The sequence below is a fragment of the Vigna radiata genome, chromosome 2 (assembly GCF_000741045.1).
Source record: "Vigna radiata var. radiata cultivar VC1973A chromosome 2, Vradiata_ver6, whole genome shotgun sequence".
Classification (NCBI taxonomy): domain Eukaryota; kingdom Viridiplantae; phylum Streptophyta; class Magnoliopsida; order Fabales; family Fabaceae; genus Vigna; species Vigna radiata.
The window spans coordinates 23,581,333-23,597,721 of NC_028352.1; the positions used below are offsets into that span (position 1 = coordinate 23,581,333).

The following is a 16,389-nucleotide window of genomic DNA, read 5'->3' on the forward strand; positions in this document are numbered from 1 at the left end:
ACGGGTAGCGAGTATTTTAATACTCGCTTCTAAACGGGTCGGGTACGGGTAGTATACTACCCGACCCACGAATACCTGTTACCCGCAAAAAATAATAAAAATAATAATTTATATATATTTTTAATTAAATTTAATTAAAAATAAAATAAAATTATATTTTATTAGGTTAAATTTAATTAAAATTAAATTTAAATTTATATATTTTTTGTAATTTTATTTAAATTTTATTTTAAAATGTGTAAAATATATTCTTTTTTATTTTTTGTGGGTATTCGCAGGTACTCTAACGGGTAGCGGATCGGGTAACGGATAGGATTTTATCTGGCGGTCGGGTTGCGGGTAAACACTATCCGTGTTCGATCCGATCCCTTGCCATCCCTAGTGATCACGTAGGTACTTCCTGATTTTTAAAAAGATAACTTAGTGGTTAAAACTTGAAAAAAAAGAAGAGAAAAAATAGTTAAAGAATGAGTTTTAGAGAGATGATAGATATTTAAATGATGAGACTTTTTAACAAAAATTTTATTTATACCTTTTAATATTTAAATAACGTAGTTTTATTATTTAAAACGCTTTATTTTCTAAGTTTTTACTCGTTGTAGTATAATAATTTATATTATTAAATATGTGAGTGGTTTGTACTGTGTAATGATGTTGAAATATATGTGCAGTAGTTTAATTTTTTATTTTAAAATATGATTTATAAGTAAATTAAGAATAGAATGTATACTAAATAAAATAATCTCTTTGTTTCAGGTAAGATTACTGCATACATTTATATAAATCTACTTTTTCTACTAAATAATATAATTACCTTCTATTTCTTAGAAATAGATAAAACTAATACAATTTTAAAAGTTCTTGTTAAAAATTTAACTAAACTAATTATTTTTATTCTACTGGGTGATTTTGTTAGAAGTGTATTGTATAAAGAATCATATTTTCCACTTTAATATACTTTTATTTGCGTTTTTAAAGAACTACTACAAATTTTTAACTTAAAAATATGTAAAAGAAAGTAAATAAAATCTCATTAAATTTTTAGATCTTAAAAATAATAGAAGAGGCATTCAAAGGCACGCCGTATGCTTTGTTCCTTTAGTTTTCTTTCTTTCTTTCAAGTTTTTTACACTAATTTTTTTCTTTCTAAGTTTATATCTTTTCTCATTTTGTTTTTATATATTTTTTTTTATCTTTTTCAAGGATTATAGCTTACTATATAAAAGTATATAGCATTATTCCACACTATAAAACAGATGTGAATTGTGTTAAATTTGTGTTTGGATTTTATTATGAATTGAACAAAAATAGGTGGTATTTTGAAGACCCTTGTAGCCGAGTGCATAATAAAAAAAACAAAATTATTGAATTATGATTGTTTAAATGAACATCATCTTTTTGCTTAAATGAGAGATAATATGGCTTTTGAAGAAAGGGTATGTTGTAAAGAAAAATGGCTAAGTTATCTTTGCTTAAACGATCATATACAATATTATTATTATTTAATTAAGTGTATGATTACTTATAGTGAGTTGATTAAAATATCATAAAAATTTGTGTAATAGTTAATTTTAAGAAGTGATATTTACTTACTGAAAAGTAATAATTAATAAAATAAAATGTTAAAAAATATAGAAGTAAAGTAATGTTGCTAGAAAGAAGCAAACATTAGATGAATTGGAGAAGTTATGGTGTCTAGTATCCCTTAAGAGATCGTGGTCCCTTATGACTGAGACTTGTCCCACCAACTGAAATGATTGGAAAAAGGATTAACATTACCCTAAAAAGGGGAATGAATGTCCACAAATATCAAAATGATTATAGATCTATGGACCTCCCCATATCAGACACAGATTAATTCATCATATTTCAAACTTTTACTTATTAGGGTTTTAAGATTTAATAACTACTTTACGTGATATTATTGGAGCTTTCTTACACCCCAAAGGTTAGGGTTTGAATTCTATTTTGTCTTTTTAATGCTCTTTTTATTTTCTTGTGTTCTGTGTTCAAATATTTGAGAAATCATCATAAAAATAACTAGCTTTTCTAGCTTTAATCATTTTCCTTTTCACCCACATTCCCTTTGTTATATGGATACAAGAAGAAGTATCATACTCTCCAAGATATGAAAAACTTTAGAGAACTAATTAACAATATAAAATAATATTTATTACTTATGAATAATTTTAGAGAAATGTACTTGTTTGTTTATGTATAAGAGAAATGCTTAAAACCGTTTGTCTGGATTGAATGAAGAAGGTTTCATCACTCTCAGTATCTGGAAAGTGGCTTTGAGTATCATTCTTGGAGATCTCATGCTTCTCTTTATTTCACATTGATTAACTCAATTTCTTGGCTTATTATTCATGCATTCTTCATCCTTTCCAACTGCTCTAAACAAAGATCACTCAACCCTTCTTTCTTCTTATTGCTCTTTTTAATTTTACAGTTTCGTCTTCTACGATCTCACCTACTTTCTATATCTTCCACTTCAATGTATATCAGCTAAATTATTGTACTTAAAAAGGCCTTATCTTTGTAATGCATGTCCCACCAACTGTGGCGAGAAGATGATGTGAGTCAACCAGTATCATCTCTACTGCATGGTAACTCATTCCCATTTTTTTTAAGTGGACTCTACATCGTTAACGATTTAGACGTAGTTAGTAAAAAAAATCAAATTGAACAAATTTTATAAAAAAAAAACCACTTTGAATGCTCAAATAACTCTGAAGATCACTTTGAACAAAAATGAAAATATAAGACAAAAATAAGTATTAAGCAAAAAAAAAAAAACATGAAAAGAGAAGAGCAACATGGTGCTTCTATGGGGTTCATTGGAGGAAGCAAATTTGTGTTAAGCTACGCAATTTGGAGACTGGGAGGAATCAACTTCAAAATTTTCATCCGAATGGAACCAAACAAGTAATTAAGTCTTAGTTTTCTAGAATTGAAGGTCAAAAACAAAATTTGAAATGACATATCTAACATATTGTACTTAACAAAATGACATGGTAATCTATGGATAACTTTATCCATCATTATCTTATTCGTCTCTTCACCATTACAATAATATGTTAAATTATTGATGAAATTTTATAGATAAAATATGCATCAGTAAAATAAAAATTTTCAACAGATCTTTTTGTTAGCAAATTCATTGGTAAAATTCCTTAATGAATTAGAATTTTTATTATTGATAAAATATCTATCACTAATGAATCAATCGATAACATCTATTGGTAAAACATATCAATAATTATAATGTTTATAGCCAACGAATATTATCAGATAAATTTCATCGTTATAATGGACGTTTCATCGTTAAAATGGACGTCAAATTTCCCTTTTGAGCTTTGACTGTATCGTTGTAAAATCTGTCAATAAATTTATCAATAATTCAAGTATTTTTTTTAAATTCGTTGGTAAATCCTTCAATAATGGATTCTTTTTTTAAATATGACGATAAATTTGTCGATATTTGAATTTTTTTAAAAAAAATCATTTGTGATTATATTTTTTAAAAGTCATTGGTAAATTGTTAACTCTTTCGCAAGCGTACTAAATCGTTCAAGTAGTAAAACTGGTAAGATCGAATATTGTTTCTCAAGAGACTCGGTTAACATTTACTATCGTATAATTAACTAACTACCTTAAGCTAAAGAATGATTTCCTTTAATGTGAATTTGTGCAATGAAAATAAACATAATGCATAAATGATAAAGTGAACTTCTTGGGGTTAAAACACTTGAGAATGAAATGATTTAAGATGATATGGGCTGGATATGTTGGAGAATGATTTCAACTAATACACTCCTATGCAAATGCACAAAACCACTCTTTTTCATTAACTTGCTCTTGTCAACTTGCTAAGTTACTTAAACCCAATCCCTTGGTGAGAAAGCCTAGATTCACTTATTAAATCCCAATCCCTTGGCAACCTAACAAGTTCATCCGTATTAAGAAAAGAAGTTTAAGACAACCAAAGGTCCTAGCTCTATCCCTAGACACTATTTTCTTTAGGTGTTTAGTCCAGTTCAAGGTTCACACAACATTTCCCAATATTAAGCAAACCTTAAAATCATGTTATGGTTGATCAAGTCATAACAAGCTTTAAGCAAAGAAAATAAACACTAGCAAGTAATGAAAGAAGGATATTTTCATTTAAACCAAGTGCATTTACAAGTGGTTTGTACAGTTTACATCATTCCCCAACAAAAAGAACTTAGCTCTCCATCATGGAGAGCTTGAGCTTACAATAGAAGAAAATGGAGAAGATGGAGACCCAAGGAGGAAGAATGGAGAGTTCCCACAACCCAAAACTAGCTCCTAGAGGTCCAAAATGGTGTTTCTGAGCTTCAGCCGCCAAGAAGATGGCACCCTCGTTGAATGTGAGCCTTTTATAGGTCTAGGGTGCCATGTCAGCAAAAAGCCGTGCCCAACCCCCTTTCCTGGGGCGCCCAGGCGCCATAATTTCACCAAAGAATGCGTAGCAAAGGGCGCTCAGCCCCCTCCAAGGGCGCCCAACACCATTTTTTTAGGAGAAACAGTGAATGGAAGGGCGCCCAGCCCCCCCTCTAGGCGCCCAGGCGCCAGGTTTTGGCAAAGAATGCAAACAGAAGGGCGCCCAACCCCCTCTGGGTGCGCCCTGGCGCCACATTTGCGGAAAAACATCTTCAAAACTTCCTTTTTTAGCTCTTCCTTGGCTCAACACTCTTGATAGTTTGGATTTCCTTCCAAAGCACACAAAGTTCCTACAAAATTTGAGGAATTAGTGATGAAAACTGGTGTATGTAACCTAAGCTGAAATTATTCACAAAGTCAGATTAAATAGAGGATTAAGCATGTTTCAAGCTTTAAGAGCGTTGATTTGGTAAGAAAATTGCACTGTATATAATGGTAAGAATTACCGTTATCATAAATCCATTAGTAATTGTATATTTTTTAAATTCGTGAGTAAATCAATTTTTAACAAATTTATAGGTAATAATTTTCTTTCGTTAAAAATTCATCTGTAATTCCATCGATATATCCATTAATAAAGTGGCATCGATTTTCAGTCAAATTCAAAGGAATATTTGTTATAAATTAATTGAGATGGGTAAGAAGAATGAGAGAAGAAGAAGGAGAATGGGGAGGTGGAAGAGAAGGCGACATCGATGGTAATGAAGGCAGAAGTGACGATGACAACATTGATGGAGGAGGAGGAGAAGAAGGAAGATGAGAAAGCAGACGAGGAGAAGGAAGGGGAGGAGGAAGAGAAGGCAATAACGACTTGTTGAAGGTGACACCAATGACAACGGAGGTAGAGGTGAAGACAACAACACCGATGGAGAAGGAGTCATAGGAGGAAGAGGAAAATGAGGAAAATGAAGAGAAAGAGAAAGATATGAAGGAGAAGGATGAGGAGGATGGAGGAGAAGAAGAGGAAGAAAAAGAAAAAGAAAAAAAATGGAAAAGAAAGAACTAGAAGAGGAGGAGGAAGAAGAAGAAAAAGATCAAATTGTAATATTTATAGATGGATAATTAATGATGAATTTTTGTTGTAAAAAATTACAAATAGATTTTGACCATTAGTAATTACCGATAGATTTTCTTACTTGTTAGTAAATTTTACTAACAAATTAGTTGTAGATAAGAAATCGACAATTTTGATTTATCAATAAATTTTGGTGATCATTAACGAATTTTTTCATTAATAATTTTTTTTGTAATGCACTATTTTCTTCAACTTCTTAATTAAAAATAAAACTTTTTACGTCGATTAACTTAGGTCCAATATACTAAGCCACATTGGGATGTCACCAAACATAAAAAGTGACCTTCTACATTAATTCTAGGCCAATTAATCTATAAAATTTCATTTTATTTATAAAAATATCATTCCACATTTTTACATCAAAGTTTTTACCAATGGACATAGAATTTGTGACATATATTATACATTTTGCACGGAGTGGTAATTATGTATTGACAATTAAATTTTAGAAAAAGAAATAAATATATTTTTCAAGTATTTTTTTCATTACTGGATCATGTGAAAAATATAATTTGATAATAAAAGACAAAACAAGTTTATACTGTGACATCCCAATTATATATAACATAATGTAATATAGAAGTCCATAATCCATAATATAAGAGAACAGTTGGAGGTTAAACTTGCGATTAGGTACAGGATTACAGTCATCCAGTAAGACCCCAAAATTTAAACTTTAAGTGGAAGAGGTCTAAATCTAAAACTTAGACATAAAGAGTACAACAAAGTGATACAAATATAAGAGTATTTCAAAATGTCATCAGGTAAAAGAAAGAAATCCTAGGGAAGACTAAGCTATAGCATCCCCGTCCTCCAACACTTGCTCCAAGGGAACCTCCTCAATATCTGCTCACATCCAAGTGGATGATCATCGCAATACACAAACAACACAAGTAAGGGTGAGCTAGGTATAAAAAGCATGTTATACAATCACATACAACATGCAAAGTTCATTCAAAACATACTAAATGACACTACAAGACTTATTACCTTATAAACTGACTCGTCCAGACTAGAATGATTGCCGAACTATGGCGGGTTGTGCACTCGTGGTGGCCTCTACTGCTTTGAAAAACCATTGTCAATGAGTTTCACCCTACCACACTCACAAGGTTAGTTTGTACCGCGCCTTGGAGCATACTGGAAGCCTCCAAGACTAAAACCTCCTCCTACTACTCACCACATGATTCAATCCTCTCTACTTGAGAATGATTGATCATTGTAGTTTCAAGATAACCCCAATACTGAGCTACCATGCAAATAATTCTATACACTACTAGGGCACCACCATGGAATCCTCTCCTTGAGGCCATGGAATTACGTCCAATACACACAGGGCATCACCATGAATCCTCGCCTTGAGGATCATGGAATTATGTCCATGAACCATACTTGTTACAATTAACACCAATTCAGAACCTTTATGATCACATACTTTCAAGTTAACAACATCACCTCAATCATAATTTACATTGCAATCATTCCACATACATTACCAAACAATAACAGACCCAGAAGAACCACTAAACAACACAAAACCGCGTAAACTCATACTTAGATGACTTTTAAACCATCGCCAACAGTTTCAGAAAGGTCCAAAACCCCCAAAACGACCTAAAGAACGTCCAAAAATGATACCCGAAAACCACCCAAAACTGTCCTGAATGATTTTTCGACGACAATAATCGATTATCATACGTAATAATCTATTATTTACGAGAGCTTTGAAGAAAATAAGACTTTCTGACTAGAATAATTTATTATCAAGTGAGATAATCGATTATTCTTATTAGTTTTTGACAACAACCTGATTTTTCTGGTTTTAGTGCATCTGAGACACTTCCAAATGATCAATTTAAATTTATAACACTAATATTGATATGATATATTTTTATAGATGAAAGTAAAGTATTGCATTGGTCATTTGGATAGGAATTAGATGTACTAAACCAACTTAATAATGCAAAACCCCTAAAATGGACTAAAAGCAACCTAATGTGAAAATTGCACTTTCATGACAGAATTTTCACTAGTTTGCACCTCTAACTCGTGATTTAGACCTAATTAAACTTGTCTAGATGATTTTAAACATTCCTACAATGTATCTAAAGTGATTAAGACCCAATTTCATCTCCAGAGCACCAAAATCAACAACCTAGTGACCCAATTTCAATTCTACCACTTGCAACATGTTTTAGACCAGTTTTATGTTCTCAACGAGTCACATTGGACCTATCTAAATTGTCCCAGCCCTTTAGAAACACTCAAGACCTCATTTACTCAAAATCACTATCTCACTTCCTCTCAAATGACCTAGAACACTACTAAAACACTAAAATTTCTATCTACTCAACCTTACAACATACTCACCACCCCAAGAACTCACAACATGACCCATTAAAGCAATTAAACACATCCAATTTCAGTTCATGGCATCACCACACAATTTCACAGAATATGCACTCTAGTTCATATTACTTAACTTGGAAAAATTTAGAAAATTGATCAAACAGCACACCAGTTCCAAATTATATATTTTTACACATCATACAACCAATTTAAAGAAATAACTAGCTCCCCTTATCTTGGGTTCTTATAGTACAACTTGCTAGAACACTCTAAACAGGACCGATGAGAAGGAAGAAAGTGATCGGTTCAAAACAAAGCCCTCGGTGCGGTGAACGCTAGAGCCCCTTCAAATCAAATATTGAACAGTTCAATGAATGAGAGTGTTAGAGAGAAGGCAAAGCAAGGTTAGGGAAAATGATAAATATGAGTTTTTAGAGAGAGAACGGAAAGTTGGCTAATGAAATCAGATTTGGAAAAGTCCCTTTCTAAGGTCAGGATGTCTCAATGTTTAAGGCCTGGGTACCTCACACAAGGCCCAACAACCCTTGGCCTAATTTTTCAGATCCTTACATATACTACTTTACCTACAACTCTTTTAGTTACATTTAACTCTTCCTTAAGTCAAAACTTAAAGGTTAACTAAAACTTGATTATAAATGAGTATACAAATCAATTTTGGTTGGATTAGATACACTAATCACTCTTATTTATTCTTTTGTAATCTTTTATGTGATTAAGAATTTAAGTATGATAATTGTTATTCAAACTACAAAAAGAGAAGTAGTTTGTTCTGAAGAGAAAATAAACATTTAACTTCCTTATAAGATGATAAACTTCATCGCATGAATAAGTTAAAAATGTATCACATCCTACAAAAGAGCACACAATTTTCAAAAGAGCAATAATATATAATATCATTATTGTTCTATATTTTTATCGTTTAGCTTCTCAGTCTTTATATAAATATTGAAATATGATCACTGTGCTTGAGAAAAATTCTCAAGATATTTTCTCTAAGTTCATGATAACATAGTCCATGTAATCTTTGTACAAAGATATTTGATATTGCATTAGTTGGTAAGAGTAGAATCGTCATACAAAAAGGTTTAGATTTCTTGAAGCTGAATAGATAGTAACTTTGTAAATGACTGTATGGATAACGGCTAGAATAGGAATTTTATGTTTTGTATTAGCCTTTTTATTGGTCATTTGTATTTTTATTGGTCATTTGTATTTGGTTCTCTGTTTTTATAGTTAGACACTTTCTCTTACATTAATTTTATTAGTTAATTAAATGACTTTATGAGCTGAATTAGTGAATGAGGCGCCAAATAGTTTTGGTCTTTGATAAAAAAATATTTGAGATAACTTTTGTAATTAGCTTTAAAGTTATGTTGAATGAAGTTTGTGCTTTTTGCGAGAAATTATATTTAAATTCTTTAGTAAATTTTTTATTTTTATATTTGAATTGTTAATTCAAGATAAAAATGTTCCCTAACTTATTAGTCGTGCATGATTGCGAGCGATGTCTTATTAGTCTCTTCGTGCATTTTCTGGCTTTGGTTGTGAGTTGAGAGAATCGTAAGCAGCTTTCTGGTTTTGGTGCAGATTTGTTCTACCTTGTGGCGCAGACAACTGACATATTTCGTCAAACACAAGGCGTGCATGCTAGTGAAATTGATTCATAGTGTTGATATTGTGATTTGGAAGCAGAAAATTGTTTCAGTTGCTGGTTAAAATTGAAATCGGTGGAGTGATTTGTTGAGCACGTACAAACAGATTGCACATTTATATTGAAGCCGTCTTCATTAATTATTGAAAGCAACAAGTGATCTTTACTCCTTCTTATTCCATGCTTTTTTCTTCAATCCTTGGAGTTTCCTACCAGGATTTTTGGCATCTCATGTAGGCCCAATTGGAGGTTCAATTAAGGGCCAATGCCAATCCACTTCTATATCTACAAAATTATACCAGTATTAGATCATATCTTACACCTGTACAAAACTAAGAAGAAACAAAAAAAAATCTATTATTCTATTACTGTACTGTATGATCGCTCGATCAGTCATGAACTGAGCCGTCAACAGAGTGTCCAACTCGACAACAAAATGATCTATGAATCAATCGGTCGAACCACAACCAGATCAATAAATAAAAATAATTATGTTAATCACTAAGTCATGTCATTATAGTGTATGGTCCGTAATTGGACCAACATTAATCCAAACCTCATTCCAAAAGTCTATAAATACATATTTGATAATCAGGTAATTGGTTACTTTTCACTAAATTTTTATTGTTAAGGTATTCAGACAGATACTGACTTTAGTATCAAAATGATTTCTGCTGATAGTACCCGATTGAACAGAATGGTGGAAAGAGACTTGAAGAGTAAACTGTAACCTAAGCTTGGAGTTCGTAGACTATTCGTGTAAGAAGGATTAACCTCGACCCATAAATCGAAACAATTCTCTAAAGTAGTAATATTCTTTTTCAAGGCTTCATCTTCTTTTATCCTCTTAACCATGATCTTTGTTAAGAGCCTAATGTTTAGTTTCATAAATGTTCCTCCATCTTAGGATGCGAATAGTAGGAAATAAAGAAGCAAGTAGAAACATGGAGTCAACTAAACCTATTATTAGTGTTGTTAAAACGAGTCATTCGACCTAACCCGGTCCGGCTCACCATGGGTTAGTCACTTAGTGAGTCAACCTAACTCAACTCATTTATTAGCGAGCCAAAAAAATTCGAACTCAGTCTAGCCCACCTCGAATTAGTGGGTTAAACGGGTTGGCTCCCTAACTCATTTAATTACATTTTTTTTTTAAATAAAAAAAAATTACAATTTTTTTATAATTCAAATTTAAATAATTTCACTCTAAAATAATGTTAAACTCCAACTCCAATTCAAAATAAAAAAATTAACATACAACTCAAATGTAATAAAAAAAAACACAAAAAACGAATAAATGAGTTTATAATATTGATAATTTTTATGTCATTTATCCATTTATAATATTAGAGACTTGAGTGGATAAATTTATAATATTTTGCTCTCTTAAAACATCTTTTTCTTTATTCTCAATTTATAATACAATAAAAAAATATTAACTAATAATATTAAAACATAAAATAAAAAATAATTAAATTAAATTAGGTGGGTTAGTGAGTCAAACCGACTCATCACGGGTCTTGAGTGAGTTAGGTTCTTAGTAAACCGTATTGAAAATTAGCCTGTAAATTTTTTTTTTTCAAACCCAATCGAATTCGTAATGAATCAAGTTGACATGCATGTTGGAACTCATTTTGATAGCATACTATTATAGAAGGTTCAATTTTCAACTAGGATGCCATAAAATTAAGCAAGGAAAGTCAAAGAAAAAAAAAATGTTATAACAAAATCATCCGAAGTTTGTTTTGATCAATTATACAATAAAGTGTAAAATGTGTCTTTATAAACCCTTAGATCAGACATAAGTACTTCTCGTATTCGATACTTTGCGTTCTCATATAACTTCTTATGAAACAAAAATCTTGGACAAAGACATTGCTTTAAATCATTCATAAATATGTGTTGAATCTTTTAATGCTTATTTATTTGTATGCTGAAGATGATCGCTTCTTCATTCTTTCAAGAGGAAGTTTACTTAAAATTATTTTCAATTATGCATCGTCCTTGAAAGAATAGATGGCTTAAGAGGAAGATAAATTGAGTTTAAAACATTTTCCAAAAAAAAAAAAAATCTTTCTTTTACTACAATAAAATCATTAGATAATAACTAAATGTAAAAACAAAAATAATTAGTTATTATATTAACTAAATTATATATCATTTAAAAACTAAAATAATTATATATATAATATAACCTCAATTATTAATAAAAAGTTATAATTGATTTATAAATTGCTCTATCAGTCAATTATATTGATTCTAAAGTATTCTCTCCTTTTAAACAAACAAATACATACTTTATTATTATGAAAAAAAAAATCAATTAATTCATCTTTCATGTTGAAAAAGCCAACGAAAGCAAGAAAGTGCAACTAAGACTTAAGGTGGAAAAAAAAAACACTTCTTTACTTTCGGTGGTTCTTTTATGGCCCATTCTTTGAGAAAAATAATAAATGGAGGAAGACCAGCTTCAACAAGATCTGTGTCGGAATCTGGCGTTTATCGTGCGTGGTGAGCGCCATATCCTACTCAGAAGACAGAGCACAGTACTAAATAAAGAACGGAAAAGACACAGTTAACTGGTATACAACTTTTTTAGCATCCTTAAATTCCAAGAATTCATCCATGATTTACTTGCTTTCTTTTATTATCATTCTCATCATGTTGCCAACCTTTTGAAGATTCACGTGGTAGCCAAGTGATTACCAAATATTACGTAAATATCTGGTTTTTTCGCTTCATTTTACATAAACTTTTCGTGAGTCTTTTGCAGAAACAGAAATGGATTCCAATGCCATCCAACAAAAAGTACAGAGAAATATTCGTATAAATCATTTTGGAAAATGGTCTTATTAAAATATTGATCAGCAAGCTGGGACCAACGGCTAGTGAGTGTTATGGCCATTACCATAGTTATCAACAAAATCAAACGAAGAGTAGAAGAAAATGCCAAGAACCATGGAAGAATTCTTCATCTCAATGTGTTAGAATCGCCTATTCACACAAAGCGAAACAAAACAGAAGCATACCATGAAATTACTTTACAAACAAAAAAAAAAAAAAAAAAAAAAAAACTCTGAAAAGTTCAAATTATGAGGATATATTTGCCTTCATGTTACTTCGAATCACTCTTGTTAAGATTAATTAAAATGATAAAAGTAAAAAAACCCTAGTTCTAAGAATAATAATTAATACACAGTGACCACATAAGCCCTAGAATCTAAGTGTGATCTCACTCCCAGTGCTGTCTTCCCCTTCTTGATCTCTCAGTGCAGCCAAACCTTTCTTCTCTCCATTTCCTTTCCAGCTACCACTCTCCGACTTCCCATCCTCGATGCTCTCAGATCGGTCGCCACCGCTCCGAACATCTGATTCTGGAGAGCTTTGGGTGTGTGGTGCTGTCTTGTACATGTGAAAATGGTGGTGATGGAGAGTGTGGTCGTGTGGTGGTGGAAACGACAGTGACGGAGCTGAGTTGTAGAACTCTTGAGACACCGGGGTGGCTGCACAGTAGTGTGGCGGTGGCACGTGTGAGGTGGGATGTGGGCCGTAGAAGCTGGTGCCATCGGAGTGTGCGGCAGCAGTGGCATATTCCGGTGGCACCCAAATTCCTCCAAGGACTACAACTTGTGGTGTTGGTGCTCCTGCATGTAGGCTTGGGCTGGGTCTTCTAGTGTGAAGCCTATATTTCTGTGGACAAATTTCATCATGAAAATTGAGAAAGTTCCGTAAAACAGACAAAGGAACCATAAAAAGAAGAAAACAAAAGAAACAAGTTGGTTTCCAAGTGTATTGTGCAGAGTGATGTATACTAAGTGTCAGTGAAACAGTGATAATTATCACAGTACAAAAACAAAGTGGATCTTTCATTCCTGTCTATAGAATACCTGGAGATGGCTTTTAACTTCATCATTGGTCAAACCGTCAACCTTCATCAACTCCCTAATCTGTTTTGGGGTGGCCACTGTAAAGTGACAGAAAACAAAAAGGAAGAAAAAACACTTATGAGTGATTGCTGCAATGATTATAATTCGATTGCAGTAATGATTAAAATCATAATTATGTATATGATTATGTAGTTATATATATTGATAGTTTTCTTTTTATCTTTTTTAAGCACTTGATAAAATAAAACAGATGAAATTTAAAATGAAAGGAAAAAAAAAAGTGATATTTCAGTCTAGCAGAGAAATAAACTAACTTATTATACCTTGAGATCCACCAAGCATTTGAAGAGCATTAACAAATCGACGGTGCAAGTCCGGTGACCAACACCGTCTTGCTTTCCGGCCAGTTGTGGTGGTTGTAGTGTTAGTTGTTTGTGCCTCGGTTGCAATTGCAGCAATTTTTCCCTGATCAACAATACCTTCAAAACTCCCAGCTTTGCCTGAATTCTCCCTTTTGGAACATTTCTCTGTCTCTTCACATTTCTTCACCTCCATTTCACTCTCAGAGGAGGCAAGGCCTAACTCAGGAAGATCCCCCATTCCTTGGCATGCGTTTCTCTCTTTTGAGAATGGTAAAAAGGCTCCTCCATTCCTACGTTTGCTGTCTAGGGCTAGCCTAGGGCTCACGCTAAACCCTGTATCAGCACTTTTTTTAGGTGATGTAATTGTGGATTTTGGTTTGGTTCCTTCGCTTGCCTGGCTCCATAGTTGAGCTGATGTCATCCAACTCGCCTTGTCTGATATGTTTGATGCCTTCTCAGTGCTTTCTTGAGAATTTGGATGCTTTATGGGTATGAACTCTTCCAGAATTGGCCTTGTACCTTGGTTTGATCTGAAGGTCTGTAGCTGCTGCCTTGAAGCATCCACAGCTACGCAAAAAGTAGAAGAAAAATTAAGATTTTTGTTTTGCATTCAAAGGATAAAACTATAGAATAAAGCTTGTGTATTCTCATGGTGTGGGTTGAATTCATTTAATTACTGCCCCCAAAAAATAACTGTATACCCTAGCAATAAGAAAAATAATAAAGAAAATATCTGTCTCTCACTTTTATACCAGAAAGCAAAAGCAAAAGAAGAAAACTACTAGAAAGAGAGGAGGATGGAGGTAGAAAAGAAATGGAAGACCTAAATATTAAAGGCATGATTGGTAAGATGAGAAGAAAAGAAATGAATATAGTAATTTGTATAATATTTTCATGATGGGGTGGTTATGAAAGAAACATGAGGGTTTAGGACATTGTGTGTTTTAATTGGTTGATTGGAATTTTGAAAGAGTGAATGATGTTTGGTTTTATCTGTGTGGTAAAAGATGGTGATTGGTTGAGAGGTGTACCGTTGGTGAGGAGTTGCATGCAGAGAGGAAGCTCGCGCTTGAAGGCATCAATCTTGAGACGTTCTTCCTCTAAGCGAGAAAGAAAGTCTTCGAGCTTGTAGGTCTGATCAGTTTGGTCTGCAAAGGATTTCAGCAGTGTGGAATAGGTGTAGGGCTTGTACTCCATGCTAAGTTCTGCTTGAGATGCCATCTTTTCACGTGTGATTAAGGATAAGGAATGACAAAAACTGTTTAGGAGGAAATGTTCATGACAAAACTGCAGGAAGTAGGAACAAACAAGAGGAAAAGAGGGTCTTTGGCCTCTTCCTTTCTAGGGCAAGTGGGAGAGAGAGAGAGAAAGAGAAAAGGAATGTTATGTTGTTTGTGAACACAAGAAGGATCGAGAGGGGATCGTCTTCTTTTTAGGAGTGAGTTCAATGGAATAAAGCAGGGTTTAGGAGAGAGAAACAAAAGAAGAAAAAGTAAGAGATAAAGAAGAAGGATGTTACTAACATCCTTAAAAATAATAATAAAGAATGAGAGAAGGAATCCTGAGAATCTGACAACAGAGAGTCTTGTTCTAAGAGCCTGGTTTTAGCAAAAGTTTGAGTGTTATTGCATTAATTCAACATCAACAGAAACATTATTCTTCTTGTTACTCGTATTTCTTCCACTTTATACTCCAGATTCTTTCTTTCTATCCTCCTCTACCTCCCTAAATTTATCTTTCTATTATTGTTTATTTTATCACACTTTCTATTCATCAATTACCCTAAAGAGAAGCTAGGTATGTGAATACACCTTCTTCGTAAAGATTTCTAATTTTAAATGAAAAAAATAATGTGAAAATAATAAATAAAAATGTGTGTATTAAATGATATGGGTTGATAAGTTGATAAGTGATTGGTTGTATTAAATGTATACTTAACAATATTACCGTGCTAGATCTAACTCATACACATTCATTCTCTTTAGGACTTGGTTATCATAAAAGATTTAAACGTGTTTTTTCACGTGTGGTCAAAAGAAATGTTCATACAAAAGTTATATGGTTTTAAAAGACTCATAGATGCATGAATGAAAATATAGAAAAAAGAGAAATAACACTTGATTTCAATACAAGAGAAACTTAAGTCACTAAAAAGAAGAGTTACTACAAGAGTTTCAAGAAAGAAAAAAAATGAAGAACAAAGAGTTCAAGAAAGAAAAAAAAAATAAAGAACAAAGAGCTTAAACACTTTCAAGAATATAAGGAAATGAACAAGAAGTTTGAACAACACATTAGAAACATAAATAATTCTTTTAATCTCCTTATAAATAAAAATATAGAAAAGATAGTTTCACTTTTTAGAATAGAAATAAAGGACAAGTAGTTTGGTTAGAAGGATAACAAGGGCTTCAGTTGACAACTTAGGAGAACCAACCAAATATTGTCTTTCAAATTTCTCAAACATGCCTATATAATCATGTAAGAACTTCACTGTAACACAACTTGCAAGAAATGAATACATGAGTCTTGAGCTTTTTTTCTCCTTTTTGTAACTCTAAGAGATAAGTCCTTAATCTT

The 16,389-nt window shown here is 32.4% G+C and overlaps 1 protein-coding gene across 1 annotated transcript; it reads right to left on the minus strand.

Annotated features, from left to right (window-relative positions):
• Positions 1 to 12,645: 12,645 nt before the first annotated feature.
• On the minus strand, positions 12,646 to 15,411 carry LOC106755781 (myb family transcription factor EFM). Its single transcript, XM_014637995.2, has 4 exons — positions 14,844 to 15,411; positions 13,774 to 14,379; positions 13,451 to 13,527; positions 12,646 to 13,253 (listed from the first exon to the last, which is right to left on the minus strand). Exons 1-4 carry the CDS (start codon positions 15,031 to 15,033, stop codon positions 12,777 to 12,779), a joined length of 1,350 nt encoding a protein of 449 aa, XP_014493481.1. The 5' UTR covers positions 15,034 to 15,411; the 3' UTR covers positions 12,646 to 12,776.
• Positions 15,412 to 16,389: the final 978 nt, after the last annotated feature.